The 22,136-nt window shown below is 53.9% G+C and overlaps 2 protein-coding genes across 2 annotated transcripts; both read right to left on the reverse strand.

Moving 5' to 3' along the window:
• Positions 1 to 375: 375 nt before the first annotated feature.
• Positions 376 to 3,649, reverse strand: HOXC9 (homeobox C9). Its single transcript, XM_036252480.1, has 2 exons — positions 3,042 to 3,649; positions 376 to 1,279 (listed from the first exon to the last, which is right to left on the reverse strand). The coding sequence occupies exons 1-2, from the start codon at positions 3,577 to 3,579 to the stop codon at positions 1,035 to 1,037; spliced, it is 783 nt and encodes a 260-aa protein (XP_036108373.1). The 5' UTR covers positions 3,580 to 3,649; the 3' UTR covers positions 376 to 1,034.
• Positions 3,650 to 13,451: 9,802 nt separating this feature from the next.
• HOXC10 (homeobox C10) lies at positions 13,452 to 18,550 on the reverse strand. The gene is made up of 2 exons (XM_036252412.1): positions 17,689 to 18,550; positions 13,452 to 14,572 (listed from the first exon to the last, which is right to left on the reverse strand). The coding sequence occupies exons 1-2, from the start codon at positions 18,437 to 18,439 to the stop codon at positions 14,295 to 14,297; spliced, it is 1,029 nt and encodes a 342-aa protein (XP_036108305.1). The 5' UTR covers positions 18,440 to 18,550; the 3' UTR covers positions 13,452 to 14,294.
• Between the last annotated feature and the right edge of the window lie 3,586 nt (positions 18,551 to 22,136).

Below are 22,136 nucleotides of genomic sequence, written 5' to 3' on the forward strand. Positions count from 1 at the left end.
AACTTTCATCATCACCTATCTCTTTCCTCCAATCTCTTGTACCCATAAATTATTACAATTAATTACAGCCAGGGAAAACCACTCATGCCGTGCCCCCACCCCCCTGGACTCCACTGAGCTACCAGGAAACTCCTAGGCAGCTATGGGAGCAGGCACAAACTGTACCCAGGCCTAAGCAGCCTCCACCCCACCCCTGGAACCCTGACCCCCATCCCACCCTGCCTGGAGAGAAGCAGCAGGCACTTGCCCTTCCGAGGTTGAGAGAGCCCCTTCCTGGGTCCAGCCTCCCCCAAAGGATCTGAGCACTTGCCTCCTCCGCGACAGCAGCCTGAGAGCCACAGGGAGGAGAAATAATGAGAACTGGATGCGGTTGGGTTTCTGGTTTTTTAAGTGACTTCGATATATTAACACAGAGCTGTTCTACCATAACAAACAGAAGCACAATACAGGACGGACGCTGGGGATGATAGGAAACACTGCTATATACATGCCCAAGGCGCCGGCCTGTGCCGCTGGACCCAGCCTGCAGCACTATCCCGGCCCTCACCCCTCAGCTCCTGGGCTGGGAATCATTATTGTGTATGTATGTGTATCTTTTTTTTTATACAAAATCTGCACACAGAGCACCCCAGGCCTGGGGAGAGATGGCCCGAGCCAAATATGATACAGGAAAAAAAATAGAAATATAGCGATTCAAGTACTGCTTCTCTGAAGAAAGGAGAAAAAAAATCACATTTGTGTGTGTCATTTATTTCAGTTGCGCTGGGAGAAGAGAATGCGGTTTCTCTCCCCGCCTCCTGATCCTCGATGGGTAGAACTAACTCTAAAACACCAATTTCTCAACACTGAACCCTCCCAAATCGCAAGAGTTTTCCTTTTCCCTTTCCTTTTTTTTTTTCTTTTTAAGCTGATTGGCTTTTCTCTATCTTGCTCTTTCCTTTTCTTTTTCGTGCTCTCTCCCGCCTGGGCTGGGGTTTTTGTGGGGTTTTTTGTTTTTCCCTTGGCTGTGCCGAGGCAGTAGGCCGGGGCAGGGTTTAGGATTGCTCCTTGTCGGTTTTCTCTTTATTCATCTTTTTCATCTTCATCCTCCGGTTCTGAAACCAGATTTTGACCTGCCGCTCGGTGAGGTTGAGAACCCGGGCCACCTCGTACCGACGGTCCCTGGTTAAATACATATTGAAGAGAAACTCCTTCTCCAGTTCCAGCGTCTGATACTTGGTGTAGGGGCAGCGCTTCTTCCTTGTGGAGCGGGCGTGGATCCAGTTGGCCACGGGGTTGCCTGGAGGGCCAAACATAGGCAGGGGTCAGTGGAGACCCTTTCCAGCCCAGGATCCCTACCACTCCACCCCCAGTCTTAGCCAGGCTACCAAAACCTAATAATTGAACCTGAATTTGGACACATTTTGCCTTAGGAATTTCCCCTCACTCTTTTTGCATTCTGCCCCCTCCCCATTCATCCCCTCTTCAGTTTCCAGCACCTAAAACTATAGGAAATTAAAGCTATCAAAGCCCCTACAGTCTGGTCCTCAGCTTCAAGAGTAGTAACTCGAGAATATCCTCATAAAATGTCCAAATTCCCAACCGTTTCATAGGCCCATAAACGCTTCTCTCTCTTGTTTTTTATTTTTATAGCGAGGTCTCTCTCCTCCCCACTTCCCTCCTCCTTTGCCCCCTCCCACCCACCCAGCCCACGACCAAGTCCTGAAATTTCAGCAGTTCTGCTTCCTGACCCTGAGAGTCCCTAAGCCCCTCACTACCCTCTCCAGCGCTCGTTGCTCATCTCCGCTGTCTGAGTTCAACCCTGCTGAGGCGAATTCTCAGGGTGATGCTGGGCTAGGAAAAGCCTTCCATCTCTTCCAAAGAGAGCTGCTGGCCTTGGAAACAGGCTCCCCTATATGTTAGCTTTCCTGTTTGGCTTCCAGTGCCCCCCTCCTGCCAGCCCCAGGACAGGCTCTGCAGGAGCCAAGCCTCCAATTTCAGGTTTATGGGAGTAGCTGAGGGCAAGGAGGGAAGGCTCAGAGGGGTATAATTAGGCCCTGGCCCCTTATGGGGCTGGAGGAAAGGATTTCCTGGAGCCCCCTCCTGGGACTCCCCAGACACTTCCTCACACCCAGGGGGCTGCACCCCTCCCCTGCTGTTTCTCTTCTTTCTCCTTTCTCTGGTCCTGCAGCTCCCACCTGCCCCTCCCCACCTACCCCTGCCCTTCTTTGCAACACTCAGAAGGCTCCTGTCTCCCTGACTGGAGAGAGTGTGTGTATGCGTGTGTGTTTGTGTGTGTGTGTATGTATATGTGTGTGTGCATATATATATGTATATATATATATAATTTTTCTAATCTGGAGCGGTGTCTCTCCCTACTCCTCCTCTCTGACACCCCCGTTCTCTACCTTCTCTCCTGAAGACACTCAGAAGAGGGCTTTCAAGTTTGAGGCTGGGACCCCACTTCTCTCCCCCAACTCTGTAAGTCCTGTCTCTCCAAGTTCCCAGGCTGTAAAATCCCCCAGACCCTTCACTCAGTGCTCCTGGGAAAGAAGTCCATAGACTTTCTGTTTTATTAATCCCTAGTGGGGTGAGGACCCCCCACCCATTCTGGCTGGGAGGTAGGGGTGAATTTTCTCCCTGGGGTATTTCCTCCCTGCCACCAGTGTCCTCTTCATCTCTGCCCCATCCCACCTCAAACCATAAAATGAACCTAGCCCCCACCCCATCCCCTGGCCCTGTCTGCATTTCTTCGAAAGTAGCGACTGAGCCAGAATGCCTGGGCTGGGGGTGTGGGGGCGGAGGTCTCTCATCAAAGCCAGCTCCTGGGAGAGGAGCCCCACTCAGCACTCTCCCAACCTGGCTCCTTGGGCCCCCTTCTCAGACCTTCCTGCCCCTGAAAGCTCCCCAAGGTAATTCGCTTTTATTGAGTCCTCACCCCCTCGCCCTCACCCCTCTCCCGCGCTCCCTGCGCAGCTCCGAGGGGTTGTAATCCGGCTCCCCCCGCCCGGCCTCTCCTCCCCTCCCGCGCTGGTTGTAAAGGAAAATTGCTTCCAACTTACTGGGGTCCAGGTCGGCCTTCTCCTCTTTGTGCTTGCTGCCGGCGAGGGCGTCCGCCTCGGGCGAGGGCAGGGTCTGCGGGGCGCGGTCGCGCAGCTCCCCGGGCGAGCCGTACATGTAGTCCGGGTAGCTGCGGCCGTCGCCCGGGCCGCAGTCGGCGCGGCGCCCGGGGTAGGCGTCTGGCTTGAGGGCGTAGTGACGGCCCCCGGCCGGGAAGCTGGGGAAGGAGACGGCGCCGGACAGCGGCTCGAGCCAAGTCCGCATGTAGCGCGTGTCGGCGCCGAGGTGGGGCTGGGGGCCGTACGGGTGGTACACCACGGACGACTGCGAGGGCACGGGCGCCCACGACGTGCTGAACACGGCCGGCTTGGGCGCGAAGCTACAGGACGGAAAATCGCTACAGTCCGGCACCAAGCCGCTGGGTCTGGTGGCGGCGGGGTGAGCCCCGGTGGCCGGAAACCTGGACGCTAGGAGGTCTTCATTGTCGTGAGAGATGAGCGAGTCCACGTAATAGTTACTGATGGGCCCCGTCGCCGACATCGTAACGGGGTTTTACATACATAAGATTATTGTATGAACTGTATATGTACTTTTTATCTGCTCACAGAACAATCAAGGCAGGTAATTATTTTTCCAGCCTTTTCCCCGCAGCTCATTGGCTCTCCGGCCCCCACGTGATCGTATTTACCCAAAAATACGGCGCGGATCAATGCGCAGGGGCTTTTTTTTTCTTGCCTATTTTTTTTTTTTTTTTACCTTCTCCCACCCCCTTCTCTGCTGATCCCCGCGACCTGCGTTTTCCTGGGGGTCCGGAACTCTGGACCCAAGGCATCGGTCACCCCCTCAGGACAACTCGTATCTCATCAGAGAACCCCCTTGCCCATGTCCACCCATAAGCAGATGGCCTCCCACCCCCACCCCCAGGAGGATTTCTTAATGGGATGAAAATGCCAGTCCCCGAAGCCAGGGTTCCCGGACCCCCAGGGCCGAGCTGGGTGCTGGAGCCCAGGGACTCAGAGGCCGCCGAGGTAGGTGGAGGAACTATTTCTTGACGTAATCTGTCTCTGTCGGCCCCGACGCTCCCGCAGTCTCTGCGCGAGCCGAGATCAGCGATTGTCAGTTCGGAACGTGGCTTTTAAAAATGCGTTTTTAAATAGTGTGTATGTATGTATTTCTTTCAGGAGCAGCAGCAGCAAGGGAGGGAGGGTGGGAGGGGACTGGAGAAGCTGGGGTGGAGGGAGGGAAGGAGGGAAAGGGGAGAGTCCCTCTGCCACTGGCCAACTCAGCCCCCCAAATCTGGGGTAGGGGAAGGTTAAGGAAGGTGGTCCGCGGGTGGGAGGGGTAGGACCTCTGGACCTCATACACCTTTATCATAAAAAGTCCTCTCTTTGCTTTGGTACAGATATGCAAGTACCTTTATTTTAAATTTATTGTCTATATCTATCTTTCTTTGCCAGCTTGAAGAAGTAGAGGAGAGATCTATACAACTTAAGTGAGGCGACCCCATCTCATCTTCCTGCTCACCCACCTTTGCCCCCAATTCCATCTCTGCGATACCCTGCCCCCCTCAAAAGAAGCTACTACCCCCCGGGTTCTGTCTGCAGAGAGCCAGGGTGAGAGCGGGCAAGGAGAGAGAGCGACCTCAGTCGTGGGCAAGTAGCTTGTTTTTACGTCCTTCAATAAAAATTTTATGAGGATCATTTGATTGTTCATAAATGTGTCTTTCATTAAATAAAATTGTAGGCTGTTTTTGGAACGGAAAAAAGCAACGGAGGGATGGGAGAAAGCGGTTTCTTTGGGGTCGGACACAGGAATTCTGGAGGAGCAGTGTGATTGTAGGGAAGGTCAGACAACTAGGATTCCTCCCCCCAATAAGTTGGTTGCTACTCTCCTGTTTGAATTTGGGGTTTGGTGCCCAGCCCTCTGCTTTCCATCAGATTGTCCCATGGTGGTTTAGTAAAGATGGGCTTTAGGCAAGCAGGAAATTCTTAGTGTGGGTGCAAAAGAGGGGGCAGGAAGGTTGGCTGGTGGGGGAGAAGAGCAGGTGATGTCTCTAGAGGCAGCTGTACCCTAGGCATGGCAGAGTGAGTCTGAAGGAGGGGTGCAATTTCAGGGTCAGAAGGAAAGAGTCCCAGTTTGTGCTAGAAGAAACAGGCAGGAGCTGAGGCTGAGAGTAAGGCTCTGAAGCAGCAGGGAAGGACCAGGCTTCCCAGATTCGAGATGCCTGCCCTTCCCTCCCACTGCTGTACCCAGAAGGGGACCAAACGCCAGGGGTGGGGGCCCAGGTTGGTATTCTCCTGCACCCAGGTTGACCTGTCTCCTCTGGGGCACAGAAGGGCTAGAGAGGTGTCCCTTAGAGTGTAGTATGTATGTTGTGTGTGTGTGGGGGAGTTAGGGGGAGAAGGACAGATCTGAAGTCCGAAGCACTGACCCCAGCTTTCTAGGCCCCTCCCCAGTCCCTGTCCCCCCTCCTCCAGTTCTTTGCCTTTCGGTCTAGCGGGGATGGGATTTCTATGCACGGGGGATGTGAGAAGTGTCTGGCTAGGGAGAGCAGACCCCGGGCCTCAGCCTCCTCAACCTCGACTATGATTATCTTCCCCTCCCCCAGACTGGACTGGTTTGGAAAATCCAAATTACAGCAAGAAACAGAATATCTCTTTGGCCTTGATGGAGTTGGGTTAGCTGTCAATCAAAAATTCTCCCTCACTAGTTCAAGGAAAAGACAGGAGGTTCCCGTCCCCCTGCGGAGGCTTTCTCCAAATCTCTAGCGCCGTCAGCACCTCCCCCAGCTCTGTCGGCTAGGGACCCTACCCAGCTCTTGGGAGGCTGCTGGCAGACATGTAGCCTTTGGCGGCCAGGGGCCAGACTGTGACCAAGAGGACATCAGGGGACAGAGCCTGAGAGAGACCGAGCCCAAGACAGCCTGAGACAGAACAACTGAAACACAGGGCGCCAGGCCCATAGAGAGGAAGGAGGGAAGGAAGAAAAGAAGAAAATGGAGGATTAGGATAAAAAGGAGAGAGGGGAGAATCAAAGAGGAGAGGCAAGATGAAAAGAGACAGGAGAGCAGGGAAAGGAAGGCATGCAGAGAGCGAGACAGAGGAAGGGCGGTGATAGGCAGGCAGGATGGGGTAGAGAGAGAGCTGGCGGAGCAGCCATGGCATTGTGCAGTCTGCTTGCTTGCCGGGCCTTTGCAGGGGACAGGCTCGGGGCGCAGCGGCCACTTCTGTCCGGACACAAAGGAGGAAGAGGCCTTCTCTCCTGCCCTTCCCAGCATCCTGCTCCTGTGGGTACACTAGGCCTCTGGGAAATAGAACCCCATTTCAGCCTAGGTAGCCTCCCAGGCAGCTGGGGCTGAGCCATACTCTAGTCAAGGAGTAAAGAAGAAGACATGATGAAGGAGAAGGTTTCACTCCTGCCCTGTTCCCCTTTTTTTGTCTTTGCCAGGCCACAGGGTCCATCTGTCCCAATCTCGGTTTTCCTAGAGGGAAGATGCCCATGAAGAGCCACTTCTATGGGCCTCTACTGTTTGGAAGAGCCCTTCAGACAGAGTGGCTGCAAACAGATGCCCCTTTCTCTCCTACCCTCTTTGGCCACTGCCTTCTTTTCAACTCTTGAGCATCCTGCCCATCCTGCCTGCCCACCAGGCAGAGGTAGCACTAGTGGGGCAGCTGAAATCACCCACACTTCTGCTGTTGTCAAATTCCCCATGAAACTGAAGGGAGATTGTCACCTTAGTTTTAGAGCATGAACTCAGACACCCTCCCCACTCAGACACAGAACATAGCTGTAGATCAGGAAGTAGGCCTCATCCACAGCCCCCTCCCCACCAATGCCCCATTTTGCCTAGGTCTTCCTGAGAGAGGCAGCCTTGGAGAGGGGGGCTGGAAGAGGCTGGGAGCCCCTGAATTCATCAGGCCCAGGTCCCTGTGCTTCCACAACTGCATGTGGCTTGTATCCCCATTCTCTGTATTTGGAGGTGGGGTGCCAGGTCAGGGCTCTGAAGCAGACCTTCAGACTCCCCCCAAATCCAGGCCTGTAGGTATGGGGGCACAAGGATGTGGATGCACCAAGAAGGAGGGGCTTGTCTTCCCAGGTTCAGTTGTTTTTGCTGAATCTCCTGCCATATCCTAAGACTCCCTTTCACCCCCACCACTCCCTTCAATTTTCCTCAGCGCAAATGGAAAAAACCCAAGAGACTAGAGGCTACTGGGACTCCCTGTTGGGGAGGGGTAACCCCAGTCTCAGCTAGCAGCTCTGCATTTACTCTTTTTCTTAGAACTCCCCTACAACCCCAAAAGATTTCACTGGACACAGGAGAGCCCCCTAAGGGGGAGGGGCAGCCTTACTCCATCACCTCAAACCTGGGCAGCTGCGACCACAATCAAGCTAGGACCAGACAGAAAGGCAGACAGGTTAGAGTCATCCTCTCCCCTTGCCCTGCGCCTCCTTTTTAGTGATTTAAATTCCCTCCGGTTCAATCCACACCGTCAAGTTCGGATTAAATTTAAAACAGGCTTTCCCCGGTGCCCCCAGTGGGCTATCCCAGCCGCCGCAGGCAGGGAGCCCGCTCCCGGGTTCGTCAGCACCCGCCCGCGGGAGGAGGCTGTGCTCCATTTGCTTTCATTTTCCATCTCCCCCTGAAATGGGCTCATTTCACCTCTTCGCTGCCCTCTCCCCCTCCCCAGCCCCTCCCCGGTTCCCCTCTACTTTCCCCCCTTCTCTCTCCTGATCCCTCTTTGTTGGGAAAAACACACCCACACACAACTCCTCCTTGCTAAGGCCTGCGCTGGAAGCAGAAACTGAATTCTCCTGGCCTGCCGCGAGGAGACCCGCGTCCTGCCCCCACCCCAGGTGGGTATCCGGGATCCCTGCACACCAGGAGTCCAGCCCCTAAGCCCAGTAGGACTGAAACCCCAAGGGCCTGTGAACGTGGCCCTCTCAACGCCACGGCCTGCCTTCCCGCCGGCCCCCTGCCCTGCCAGCCCTGCAGCAAACGGGACTATTTCCGGCTCTCCTAACCGGTCTAGCTTCCCAGCCTGGGGAGTGGCTGGAGGGGGAGGGCCCCGAGCTAGGGGTGCTCTTTGCTTGGAGCCCCCATGGCCCTGGGCGCCTCGTTACCTGATCTTTATATGATGTGTGTCGCAAGGAAATTTGCAGTGACTTTGGAGCCCAGACTGAAGAATCGGAGGTGGCGAAAGGAGAGACAATACGGGTACAATTAAGGAGCCAGAGCCGCTAGTCTCTCCCCCGCCCTCCCTGCGCGACTGGGAGCTGTCTGGCTTCCAACCTCAGGGCAACCCGCGAACCTGGAGCCGGAACTGAGCCCATGGCGGAGGGAACCAGGGGATCTGGCTTCCAGGAGGCTGGAGTCAACCTCCCTTCCAACTTGGGGGCGCAGCAATCAGCCCCGCTGAGCTGCAGAGAAGCCAATGAATGAAAGTGCACATTGCGACGAATTTTCCCAAAAATTTCAGCCTTTGGAAGGAGAGCCTAGGGTTTGGGACGTCTCAGACATTCAGACAGACAGACAGGCAAACCGCATCTCCGGAGGCAGACTGACTCACAACATGAGTGTGAGCCTAAAATCAAATACAGGTTCAACATTCCCCGAGGCCTCTCTGCCAGGCCAGTGGGCGCCGATCTCCCTACCTTCTCTCCCCTCCAGGGCGTTGGACAGAGACCTGGAAGACTTGGTCCCTTTGACTTGGTCCAATCCCGCCTCGGGAAGCGCCTTCGTTACCTGCTCCTTGGCTCCCCACGGCCACAGATGCAGGGCAGCCGCCTCCCGCCCGGGGAGGGAAGCCCCGGCCACCGCAGCCGCTGCTGCCCGCCCTCCTTCCCTCCCTCCCTCTATTTCGCCCTCCCTCCCTCTCTCCCTCCCTCGCGCGCTGCCGCTCACGGGGCCCTCCCGCGGGCAACCTGTTCTGGACCAAATCCAGGTATCTCAGAAACAGAGAAAAAAAGAAAAGACCTCTTATGTGCAAAAGAAAGAAAGACCCTTAACTGCATTTATTTTTCATGCTCTGAGCCTTGGTTGGCCTCGGTTCCCACGTCCTGGCTACAGCCCTGCCCCTGCGGAGGTGTGCGGGGCCTGCTGCCTCGCCCACGCGGACCGCCGCGCCCCACGCACTGCATGCTGCACACTGTGGACCGCCGCCCATGGCAACCCAAACACCACTCAGACCTCAAGGTCCTTCTTACAGATTCAATATCCGGTTGTCCACCTCGCCTCAGGCCTCCGGCCCCGGGGAGCCCGCTCCGCTCCGCCTGCGGCCAAAGTACACACGAAATCTACCTTGTCTGTGCTTTCACGCCCGGCCCGGACACCCCTCCCAGCCAAGGCGCCCGCCGGGGCACATTCCGGCTGCGGTCTTGTCCCGGGCTACAAACCTCCTCCCCTGCACCGGACCCACACAAAGCCTCGCGCCCTGACGCTCCCATTCGAAGCCCCCACTCCCTGCCGCCGCTGCCCTTCACCTGTTTCCGAAAAGGGCTGCATCTCGTGTGGAACCAGGCCTTGGGCCGGAGCGGAGGGTGCTGGGAAGCCGAGGTCCCAGGGAAGCCACACAGGATCAGCCAGGCTGAGCCAGAGCACCCGCAGCCGGCGAGATATCTCAGAGCCCAAGGCTCTCCTTGGCGAGCTCTTGCCTTTTCCTCCTTCTCCCACAAGTCTTGAACACTCACATGCCGAGAGTTCAGCTCTATAAATCCTGCTCCTCTTTCCCATATCATAATTAAAAAAAACCAGTAGGGGAGGTTTTAACTTTTATTGCGATTTCTGGAGTTGGGCTGCGGAGCATATATTAAGTTTACGCTTATGCGCTCTCGGCGGGGAGGGTCCTTTAAGAAATAAAAATCCATCTTAATATTCGCAGACGAGAGAGATAATTTTTTCCCTCCTCTTCACGCTGTTTCTTCTGAAGACTCCCTTCCAGCGAAGCGAATAAATAATCACCACCACCTTAGCCATGATTCATGGCCCCAGGGCTCCCGAGCTGACGCTGGCCACCACACTGGCCCTCACCTTGGCCCTATGAGAACTCGCCCCATTCACCACGATTTTGGGGGGGGGTGGGCACCCAGACCCCTGGCTCTGTGACCACCCCCATAAGCTCTTGGGCTCTGAAATGGAAATAGAGGCAGACAGACCCAGAGTGCATAAGTTCTTTATTAGTGAATTTCGGCCCACCAGGGACCCTGACTTCGAGACAGGCGCTCCTGAGCACCCAGCCCCTAGTTGGGGCTCCCTTCACTCCAAATGGCCGGTGCTTCTCACAGCCTGGAAATTCGGAGACTGCTAGGGGCTTCCAAACCAGGGTGCCCCCTGCCTGCCTCGCACCAGCTGGCCTTCCTCTCTGAAAACCTCCCTATTTCCCGAGAGCCATAGGGAAATTTGAGCACTTCCATCCAAAGGAAGGTATTTTTTTACCCCTACAAATGAATCAGGGACAGAGGGAAAGACAAACTGACAAATTCAGCTGGGGAGAAGAAAGGCTCTATTCTCATTTTCTCCTCTAGCCTCCTCAGGGTGAAAAGAAATCTCTTTGTACAAGAGAAAGAAAAATAAATGAGCACGCACGTAAATATATACAGGGGATTTGAGAGAGCCTAGAGGAGACAGAGATGTGGAAAGAGAGACCACATTCTTAGCAGGTTACAGATACCCCCCAGCAGACAATTGCAAGAATATGGAACTCCATGTATATGGAGTATATTTTGTTACATGGACAAGACTTTATTTCCCTGTCTGAAAGTTTATAATGTTTTAATAATCATAATAATTCCAAAGTAAGAGAACAGAGAACCTGTCCTCCTTTTGGCTCTCTCTTTCCTAGTCTCTCTGAGAACAGGGGTATATCTCCCCACTCTTCCAGATCCCCCATTTTTCTCCACAGGCAGAGAAACCTCTTTTGAGAGCTTCTCTCTAGCAACAAGGTCTAGAATTGAAGAACCAAGAAGGGGGGGTGAGGGGAAGAAGCTTTGCAAAGTTTCACAATACTCAGATCTCCCCTCATTCCATTATCCTCCCCCTCTTCCCCCTGGCATCAGCCAACAACCTTCCTAACAATATGGTAAAGGTGGGCGCTGGCAGCCTCTATTCACCCAGACATTTCCACACAATGCAAAGACAAGCAGCTGCCTGACAGCCACAGACACAACAGACTAAGGCCTATGGGCCACAGACAGCTAAACAGAGACCAGAGCTAGGTTCTTGCCCTAATGTTTCCCAGTATGTGTGTGTGTGTGTGGGGGGGGGGGGGGTGCATTTCTACTTGGACTTGATGCTTTCCTCTAACCCACTAACACCTTAAATATGCCCTTCTCCTGGGGATGGAGCTATAGAGAGGAAGGGGAAGTGGCTGAGCTGCATTCAGAGGTCCCCAACTCTTGGGACCCCAGGCACCCCACTTTTCTAAGGGGAATCTTCAGCCCCAGCCATCTGGAAGCATAATTTGTCCATGGAGGTGGCAGGTGAGAGAAACTAATTCTTCCAGAGACTCCCTTCTCTTTTTGTGCTCTTCTCTCTTCTAATGACCCTGTCCTACCCTGGCTGGCCCGCCAGGCCACCTCTTACTCAAATTCCTGAATTTCCTTGGAATTGGCTAGACCTTCTTTGTCTGTCTCCATCAGCTGAGTCCAGGAAACAATAGCTGCAGGAGAAACTCCTCTCCCTGAGCCACAGGGATTGGGACAGGCTGAGGAGTGGACAGTAGAAAGTGGGGTTTTCAGGCTTGTCGGGCCCCACTTATAGCTTGCCCTCCTCAGTCTGTATCCACTGTGCCTTATCTGGAAGGGGGCTGTGGGGCAGTCCCAATGGGGAGGGACGGAGCTGGATAGGTGGGTTGGGGCCCTCGACGAAAACCGACTGATGTAACTCAGGCAGTTTCTTGTTGCCGAGTTCAAAACTCAATCCCAACAACATGAAACTACCTAAGCCACAGATCAGCTGAGCGAGCAGGGCGGGAGATTCAGCTTTGCATCTATCAGGAGGAGAAGGGAAGGGGGTTGGGGAAGGTAGAAATTTAGCCCCGTCCCCCTTTCCACCCCCACAACCTCCCTAAAGACTAGAGAGTAGACTTTGGGTGGCTGGGTGGGTAGGGGGTCTGACTGCCTCATCAGCTTCTGGTCTAAGCTAATTGCTCAGGGAATCTCTGATGAAATGGGACCTCCAGCCGCCAAACCCCCACCCCATCCCCAGCACGGCAGTGTACCTATTCCTCTGCCTCTGGCCCTGGCCCCGGGGAAAGCCGGAGTGTCCTTCCACTCTTGAGCTGGGTCGCCTGTCCTGTCCATCTGGCTCTTCTGCACTCTCCCAGATTCCCTCTCAGCTCAACTCTGGCTTCCCTGCATTTATGGGTAGCCGAACCACAGAGCCTGTGCTCCAGAGCCTTTTTCAATCAGGCCACTTGCCTGGCAAAGCCCCACAGTTAGGGACTGAGAGCCTGGATAAGGCTCGCATCCAAACCAGCAGAAAACAGAAAAACCTAAGCTTCAAGCTCCAACCCTCTCTAGCCCACCCTCCCTTTGCTCCCCACAGCAGACAACCAGACTGAGCGACATCTAGACCCATGTGTCAACCTCAAGGCAACCCTAAGTGCCAGCGTAGAGAAAGAAGCCAAAACCTACCAATTTACTCATTTAACCGCCGAACCCCACAGCAACAGGCCGAGGAGGGGAGGAAAGGGAGCTCACCACCACTGCCCTCCGCTGCCAGCGTCCACAAGTCCACAAGCAAGCCTGAGCTCTCAGAAAGCTCGGATGCCTAAAACACCTTCCTCCCTGATCTGCCTGCCGTGCACCGGGCACCTGGGGACGCCGCTAGTCCCCACTTCGCCGCCAAGAGAAGAACAAGAAACCGCTTCTCTTACCTTGTCGCCGCCTCCTCCTTCTGCCGCTGCCAGCGCTTCTGCTGCTGCTGTCGAGGGGGGTGGGGGGGTGGCTGAGGTCCTCGTGTCCCCCTCCAGTGGTTAAGTTTATTCCTCTCTTTGGATAGGTGGGGAGCTCTTGGGGTTCCCTGGCAGTGGTGGGGTGCACCTGGCCCAGCACCCCAGGCAATCAGATCCGTCTGCTCCTCAAGATTGCAGTTTGCTCTCTGCCTCTTTCCCTCCTCCAGTCACCTTTAAATGCATCTTTTACTGCAGCACCACATTATATTTGCAGATCATAAAATCCACCTCTCGCGCGCACCAAGACCGTCCTGACATTACTGTTTTATGACCTTGACTTATTGTGGTCACCTGGATAATATTTAAATCAACGTTATGGTCTCTCACTTACATTAAACCCGCCAAGAGACGTTCTAGAAAGGCTCTAGGAGATGAGTCAAACACAAAACACACATATCCACACACTCAGCCTCTTTAGGGAGGGGGGTGTCTCTAAAAAACACTAAAAACAAAAACCACCCATTTGAGGATTATGATTCTGGAAATTTATTAGGATTTTTTTCTCCATTAAGGAAGCTACATGCAAAAGATACAACATACAGAATATCTTTAAATAACACAACTGCCAGACAGGAACAGGGTGATATTGGGGGGGGGGGCATTCTGTCTTTGCTTCACTATGTTCTATTTTTTATTTTTAATTTTTTTGTTCCTCTGGATGGAATTCTTCAGATATCAGTGAATGAGGGAGGTGGGGGTGCTGGAAGGATGGGAGAAATGCAGAAAGCAGTACAAATACGAGACTTCAAGCAGATTCTTAGAGCGATTGGGAGGCAAAGACACAGAGAGGGTTTGGTGGAGGTGCTGGACGCTACAACGAACACACAAACACTAGATGAACTTTCCAAAACGTCTATTATTCTAAGGAGGAAATGCAGCATGAAAGGAGCAATTCTGACTGTGCTCTGCCAGATTACAGACCTTCTCTGGTTGATTTTTGTCCTCTTCCCCCCACCCCCCCAATCGGTGGATTCAACCTTAACTTTGCATAGAGAACAGGATGCTGTGTGTGAGTGCGTGGGTGAGTGAGGGGTTGACACACACACCAGTCACATTCCCACCCTTATCTATGCAGGCACACCACACCCCAAACCCCGGCACCCCATTTCTCATGCTTTAGGTGGACGCATCTTCACAGCACGAACCATTGGTCCCTTGGAAGGAGAGTCTGAGGTCTTTGCCTTTTTTGCAGGCGCGTTGCATTTATACTCAGGGAGGGGAAAAACTATACCACCAGGCACAAAGGGAGGAGGGGCGGGGAAAGGAAGGAGGGGAGGAAAGGGAGGAGGAGGGGAGGCCAAGGGCTCAGGTGAAATTAAAATTGGAAGTCAGTTCCCGGATCCGATTCTCTCGGTTCATTTTCTTGAGTTTCATTCTGCGATTTTGAAACCAGATTTTGACTTGTCTGTCTGTAAGGTTAATGGTCTTGCTAATCTCCAGGCGGCGCTCTCGCGTCAAATACATATTGAACAGAAATTCTTTCTCCAATTCCAGCGTCTGGTGTTTAGTATAGGGGCACCTCTTCTTCCTTCCGCTCTTTGCTGTCAGCCAATTTCCTGTGGTGTTTTCTGCCTTTATCTCCTCTGTTAAAAATAACATTATTTACATAAGTATCCCTGAAGAGGCAACCCCTCCAGAATGCTGCAGCCTTTGCCAGCCTGTTGTGGGGCAGCTGAGGGAGCACAGGGTAGCTGCTCTTGTCCCACAGGCCTGGCTGGTGGGGTCCTCTTGGGCTCAGGGCCCTTGGAATATCTTTGGGATCTACATTTACAGGGGAGAAAGAAGGAAGTTCTTGTCTCCAAAGCATTTATTAAATTTAAATTATCATAATCCACCTTGACCTAGCAGATTCTGAGTACTCCCCCACCGTCCCCCTCAGCTTGTTGACCCTGGTGGGTGCTTGAAACCTCACTAGGCCCTCCCTCCTCTCTATTCCATTCCAGCTCTGGAAAAATCCAACCAGAAGGAAAAGCGTTTTCCAGGCCCCAGACCCGGTAGCAGAGTCCACCCCACTGGCTAGAGCAATTCCCAGAGATCTTTGACCCCTTTCAACTCAGTGGAGGGATGTCACCCCTTTCTCTGTAGCCATCAGCTAATGCAGCTGTCTGGTACCAGACCTTTAGTCCTTGCTCCCACCTGAAGTGCCACAGAGCAACACTGTCCCATTGGATCTCCCACTGCCAGCTCTTCCTCTCCTGGCCATTTCCCCCAGGTGTGAATAGCTGAGGCAGAGGAACTTATATAGGCAACAGAGGTCAGGGGCAACATCTGGGGCATGCTGAGTGGTTCTCAGACAACAGCCCTAGTCATAGGATCTAAGGTCAAGGGAAAGAGATATCCTAAGGAAATGCAGCCTCTTGGAAATCTCCTGCCTGGTTTATGTAAATATGAATGCCTGTATGTATGTGTGTATTCCTGCAAAGATGCACACTCCTACACATATGCACACACATATTATTTATATAAGGAGATATTATAAATATAGTGTGTATTTCCCATTATCTTATCGATAGCATCTCTCCCTGGACCATGTTCCTGCTGAAATGAACCATGATTGCTCTTCAAACAGCAAAAGAGACATGGGCAATCTTTTCTAGGGAAAAATCCAGAGTCCAGAGACCTGAGAGAGGCACCCAGCAAAGGACTCTGCTGATGGCTCTGCCCTCTCTCTCTCTCCCCCTATGCCAAATGAAATTTCCAGGTTCCTGGATCTTATCTTGATGGGTAGGGAGGTGGGGGCCCCAGGGGAACCAAGAAGTACCAGAAAAATTTAGACTTGAGGCTGTAGTTTAAAACAAGCAAATGTTCTTAATTCTGCTCCCACCTCTGTACCTGAAGCCTCCTGCCAAATTGTTTAAGGGCTATCCACTTCTAACTTTGTCTTGTTTATTTTCTTATTGGGGTTGTTGGGTTTTGGGGGGAGGAGAGAAATCACAAAGGAAGTCTGGCTGAAAGCCCTCTTGACTCTGGCCAGGTGGAGACATCAAAAAGGGAGAGGGGAGGCAAGAAGGGCACAAGCAAAGAGCAAATAGAGAAGAATTAGTTGGGGGTGGGAGAACTTAGGTTGTTGGGGGGAGGACAAAAAAGGGGAGCCTACCAGAATGGGGGCAGTTTGAGTTAGGAGGTAGACTTGTTAACCTTGACTTTGCTTTTGGTGGGGCTAGAACTCAGCTTTTCCTACCCTAAATCTACATCCCAACCAAGCTCAGAGTCTGAGGAAAGGGTATAAAATTAAACTTTCATGTACACATGCCACAATGAAGGCTTTGTGGGGGTGTGTGCCTCACTCTCTCCTTCACGCTCAGGAATACACCTCGTCTTCTGGCCAGGGTCTCCATGAGGTAATTTGCCAAGGCCACCTTTGCAGAGGAGACCCAAGAGGGTGAGGCTCTGTCCTTGCCCGCCAAAAGAGTGCATGTGAGTGTGAGAACGGGCATGCGTGAGTGTGTGTGGAGCATGTGAGGGGGGTGTATGTGAGTGTGACACAGGTCGCTGCCAGGAATACATGTGCGCTGCATCCATATACAAAGCACCAAAAGATCCAGGCTGCCCCCAGGCCGCTCAGCTCTCACTAGTCCATCTTCCTCTACACCCACTGAGCCCCTCTTATAGACAGCCTCCAGCAGCCAGTGCCATGGGGAGCAGCTTTCTTCCTCCCCTCCCAGTTGGGCCTTTTCTGATGTTTTTGGCTCCAACTTTTCTGGGAGAGTCGGTCTCCTCAGCCTCACTCCACTGCTCCTGTTTCCTCCACATTCTTTCTCCAGGTGTCAGAGATAGGTCCTGTAGGCCAGTTCCTGCAGCAGAAATGAATCTTGAACCCTGAGCTTGAACTCTGGCTAGGCTTTCTTTCTCAAACCAAAATCACAATGAAAACTAACTAAAGGCACACTTCCTTGCCATTCACACAGAAATTTCCCAGCCACTCATTTGCAAGCTGCTACTGGAAAACAACGAAAAAAATTTAATTTAACTAGAGAAAGAAAAGGAAAAAAATTTTTAATTGAGACAAAAACTTACAAGAATCCAAATGTCCTTTTCCAACGCCATACCCAAGCTAGGCGTCTAGGAGAGGGAAGGACGTGGCGGGCAGCCCTTCACCTCCACCTCTTCCGGCCCCAGCCCGGCTGCCGAAGGCCCCCTGGCCGGGCCCAAAACCGCAGGAGCCCAAACCACACGCACAAATGAGACCCACAAACAACAAATCGTGCTTCGCAGGAAACAATTTTGAACGGGGAAACGCAGTAAAGCGAAATCGCCTTTCTCTCCAGCCAAGTCCCTGACCCAAGATCGCCATTTTAAGCTTTTTGCAAGCTTCTGACCTGAGCGGGGTACAACAGCCCCACCCCTCTGCCCCCAGGACAACAGCGTAGAGCAAGCAAACCAAAGCCCGTAGGGGCCTGGGAGTGGTCACTCGCCCTGGGCTGCTGACGGCGCTTGCAGGCTGTCCGCGGTGCGCACCATCCCTGGGTCTCGGCGCCCACGGTGGCTGCCTACCCGGCACCTCCACTTCGCCGCTTACCTTCCCGAGCCAAATGACGCGCCACTAGCCTGGCGTTCAGTAGACAGAAGTCGAAAGCCAGGGTCGCATTCCCAGGACCGTCCAGGGCCTCCTCGGCCCAACCCTCTCCCTTCCCCCGCCCCGGGCTGGAAGACCAAATAACCGAGCGTCCCAGCCGGGCCACGGCCCAGGCGGCCTTACCTTTTGCTTCGTTATCTGAGGTGTCTGGACTGGAGTCGGCGGTTTTGGCCCGCTCCTTCTCGCTCTCCAAGGGGCTGCCTTTTGGGCCCGCCAGGCTCTGCTCGGTCTTGATCTCATTGGGGCTGGGGGTCTGGCTGTCGGACTTAGGGGTCTCAGGGAAACTCACTTTGCCCCCGAGCTGGGGTGATTCCAGATGTTCGGCGCGCGGGTTGAGACTGGCCCGCTGCTCAAAAGGGGCTTCGAAGTCGTTGGTCCCGGCACAGTGGGGCGGCTTGTCCAGCGCGGAGTAGCTCGGGCTGGCGCGGTAATAGCTGGGCACGGGCACCTCATGCTCCCCGAGGCAGGACTCTTGCAAGGGGTGGGAATAGAGGGCTGCCTCGGGGCCACTTTTCGCCCGCTTCTCTGCGCTGTACATGCAGCAGACATTCTCCTCCTTGACACTAGGTGGGTAGGAGCAGGAGGACAGCGGCCTGCCAACAGGTTGTTCCAGTCGGTAGGCGGCTTTGGGGTCGCCCCAGGAGTCCAGCTGCGAGAGGTAGGACGGGTAGGTGTTGAGGGCGAGGTTGGGGCTGCTACCCTCGTCCCTCTTGGAGAGCGAGGGTGTGAGCCCGCAGCCCCTCATCACCCCGCAGTTGAAGTCATTCCCAGATTGCATATACATGCCTGCGCTCCGGCTATAGCGCTCTCCTCCGCCGGGCGCAGCCAAGGGCTCCGCGTACGAGTTCGGAGTTACATTGCGAGGGCATGTCATTTTCAGAGAGAGGGGTTTTTAAGGAGCAATACTATAGCGGAGGAGCTGACATCTTTTTTTTCCCCCATCCGGGAGGGGGGGCGGTTGGAGGGGCGGGAGGAAAAAGAAGGGAGGGGGGAAATATCAGCTCCATAATTATCCGCACATTCGGTCCTCACCATGTGACCGCTAGACCAATGGGATTTGAAAATGGCCTTGATGATTCAGACGGCCGTGACGTCAGCGGGGTCAAGTTGTCGGCAGGCGGAGCGCACAGCGTGGAGTAACAGCGCCACCTAGCAGCCACCTCGGTGTAGGGGCGCCAGAGCACTTCCCCAGGAACAAAGGAAGCGCCCCCGGGGCGGCAGGGGCTGGAGGAAGGTGGAGAGAGATTGGGCTAGGAGGGGATGGCTAGGGAGAATGGGGTTTGTTTACCCCAGGAACCAGCTTGTAACTTCTGGGGTGGGGCGAGAGGGGGGAATGCAGGAGAGAGGGAGAGAGCGAGGCAACTCGGGGCTCAAAACAATCAAATTCAAATTAAAAGGTCAAGACACCGTTCAGGTACTTACTCCCCTCTCCTCACCTCCTTTTTCCTCTCCTTGGACCCTTGCCCCCGCTTCTTCCCTTGGGGTGGGACTAGGGTAAGGTTTGGCGGGGGAGGGCTCCAGTGGGCAGAGAAAAGGGGGGAAAGTTAAGGAATCCCAAACAGAACCAAAGTTTCTGCTCTCCTGTGTCCTGGTTTGGTTGGGTTTGGCCTTTGGGGCTGAGAGCTCGGGGACCGCCAGTCACGGGAAGTTGGTTGAGTTCTAAGTTCCCTGTGGGAGTTGACAGGGAATCTCCAGTGTAGGGGGTAGGCCAGGTTGGGGGGGGGGGTCACATCACTTCTGGGCTGCTAAGGGCAAGGAGGTTCCGAGGGGATCAGAGGTCGGGAAGAAGGAAGCCGGCGACCCGAGGCACAGGTTCTGGACCCAGGAGCACGGCCAGGGCCTGGCTGGCTGGGTGGCTCCTGGGTTACTATCTCAGAGGTAGGAAGGCTTTGGCCTTGGAATGGGTTTGGCTGCTTTGCTCCAGGTCCCAGCGGCCCTCGCTTTCCAAATGACCTTGCTCCCACTAAAACAAGGAATATTCCCAGAGAGAAAGAGGGAACCCGCAGAGCCTTAGCCGGTTTGAGGGAGTCGCGTGTTACACGGAAAACCAGGACACCAGACCCGACAAAATCCTACCCAGAGAATTGTCCTTTACAGAGTGAAAGAGCTGGGGGCATTTTTGAAAGGAGAAAAGGTATGAATCTGTTATTGTGTTTTTGCTTTTGTTTTTTAATAAAGGGAAGCGAGAAATAAGGGACAAATATGTCAAATAGTTCTTTCCGTTTCTCCATCGCCTTTCTCCCAAAGCGAACTAAACTCTTCACGCTTTCCTTAGGAAACGGAATCTGGAGAATAACTTGTTTTTCTGGTCGTCCCACATTTTCCCTTGGACAAGCCTCGGGTTTCCACTTTCCGAAGGTCTGGAGCCTGGCAGGGGAAAGAAAGGACTGGAGCTTCGAGCGCCCTGGAGTGGAGGAGTGAGGAGCCTGGATCGCTCGAGGGAGGCCCAAACCCGCGGCAGCAAGAAGGGACTTCGGAAAGAAATCCACCGGATTCTCTTCATCCAGTGGGCCAGAGAGAAAGCGCAGGGGTCCCTGAACCCAGGAAAAACTGGAAGAACATCTGTAATGTGTGACTTGCTTGCAGGGCCAGCCAGTGGAGATTTGAAATGGTTTTGTGTTTTCATTTGCAGGGGTCACCGTGGGCTCCGCACAGGAGTTGGCCCCAGCAAGGTTAGGCTGTTTAGGCCCCAAAGGAGACTGGGGACAGCCCGGGCAGCACTCAATCCAGGGAGCCTTTTGTCCCACCGCCCACCCTGAGGGAACCGGCAGAGACTTTATGGCCACTCTGTTTGTATTATCTGCATAAGTCTTTCCCCACCAGTTTGATGGAAACTGTTCGCTTTTACGAGGACCCAACGAAAATTCCCCGTCATATTTATCAGCCAGGGATAAAAATTTAGTATGGGAACTGATATTTCCTCATTTATGGGGCGATGAAATTAAAGACCAAAGCAATTGAAAATTATATGGCTTTGGGGGGTTCCCTCCCCCCTCTTTCACATTGCGTTTATTTTCTTGCCTGGTGTGCCTGTCCCTGCAGTTTGGCGTCCCTGCCCTTGCCCCCTGTTTGGGGTTCTGTTGGGCCCTCTCCCCACGCTCAGGTGCCACTTGGCCACCTCAGCCTTTCCTGGTTTTTCTCTCAGTGTTAGTCCTGGGGGCCGGGACAGAGCTACCGAAGCCTCTGCCGGGCCAGGCTAGGGTCTGGCTGGGGCAGCGGGAAGTGGAAGTTTGTGAATAGCCTCACAGAGAAAGGGTCTGAGCCCGTCCTGGGAGGGGGTGAGGAAGGCGGAGGAGGAGGGTGAAGGAGACAAACTCCAGATTACCTCTCAAACGCAGCGAGCCCCTAGGCTTAACCTGGGGAACCAGCAGGAGAGGAGTGGAGTCACTGGGCATTAGGACCTGTCTCCCACCACCAACATGACCCCCAATTCAAACTCACTCCTTACCTCAGCTGCGGGAGGGGATGGAGTGGCTTCAGAATCCTTGCCCTTATTAATGGAAGTAATTCCTGCAGGAGAAAGAACCTCCCGCCTCAACTCCCACCTCCTCACAAGAACAAATAGTGTTTAAAGTTGAAATAATTAGAAGTATGATAAACATGGCCCATTAATGAAAAAAAGAAATCAAATTCATCAGCCTAAGTGGGACCCCCGGTGGGACAAATGTTTGCCTTTAATTACGCAGGATAAACAAGAGCCCTCCCGGACGCAGACTTGAATAACTTGTTGGGTTTTTGCAGACTGGAACTCTGCCTCCACGGGGGTGATGGGAAGGAAGATGAGGATGAAGATGGGGTAAGGGAAGCATTTGTGCGGGTCTGGGAAAGTACAGTCATCTGGCCGTGGGCCCCAGCCCTGCCCCCTTGAGCTCGGTCTTTCCTGAGGCCACGAGCCAACGCCGGTTTAGTCTTATTGTCCGGGCCTGGCGTTCAAAGGCACCGGAGCTGCCACGGCAGGGATGGGCCAGGCGCCCACTGGTCCGTTTCGCACAGGGCCACGGTCCTCAGGCCTGTGCCCTAGGGAACTGGATTGGGGTCCAGCAGAAGTCTGTGTTGCTGGAATTGCCAAATTGCCATGTTGAGCTATTTCCCCAACTTTCCAGGGGTCCAAGAAACCTGCGACTGTTAGCTTTCTCTTCTTGTCTCAACTTGTAGATGTGAAAATCCAGGGGTTGCAGGCCAGAGAGGGGTTCAGGCTGCACCCATATCTGGACAAATCCCACCTATCCCAGGAGTCCTGGCCCCTTGTGCCCTTCTTCCCAGTACTCAGACCCTGGAAGGGAAGCTGGGGTGGGGTGCTGGGCCTTCTGCCGCCTGTGGGACTGTGGACAAGGGAGAGGAGGAAGGTGTTCCTTGCATACTTCAAGACAGTTGGTGGGTTCCAGAGGGTGGCTGAGGGCTAGGGCACTAGGGGTCCCCATGTTAAAATAGAAGAAGAAAATGGAGTGCTCAACAAACAGAAAGGAACCTCAGCTACTTTCTTGGCTCTAGCCTTCAAAGCGCCCCAGAACACCCTGATTTCGCCAAGAAAAATTAGTGAAGCTTCCCCAAGAGATTAGGGACCTCGCCTG

Source organism: Molossus molossus, unplaced genomic scaffold (assembly GCF_014108415.1).
Source record: "Molossus molossus isolate mMolMol1 unplaced genomic scaffold, mMolMol1.p scaffold_m16_p_10, whole genome shotgun sequence".
In the NCBI taxonomy this organism is placed as follows: domain Eukaryota; kingdom Metazoa; phylum Chordata; class Mammalia; order Chiroptera; family Molossidae; genus Molossus; species Molossus molossus.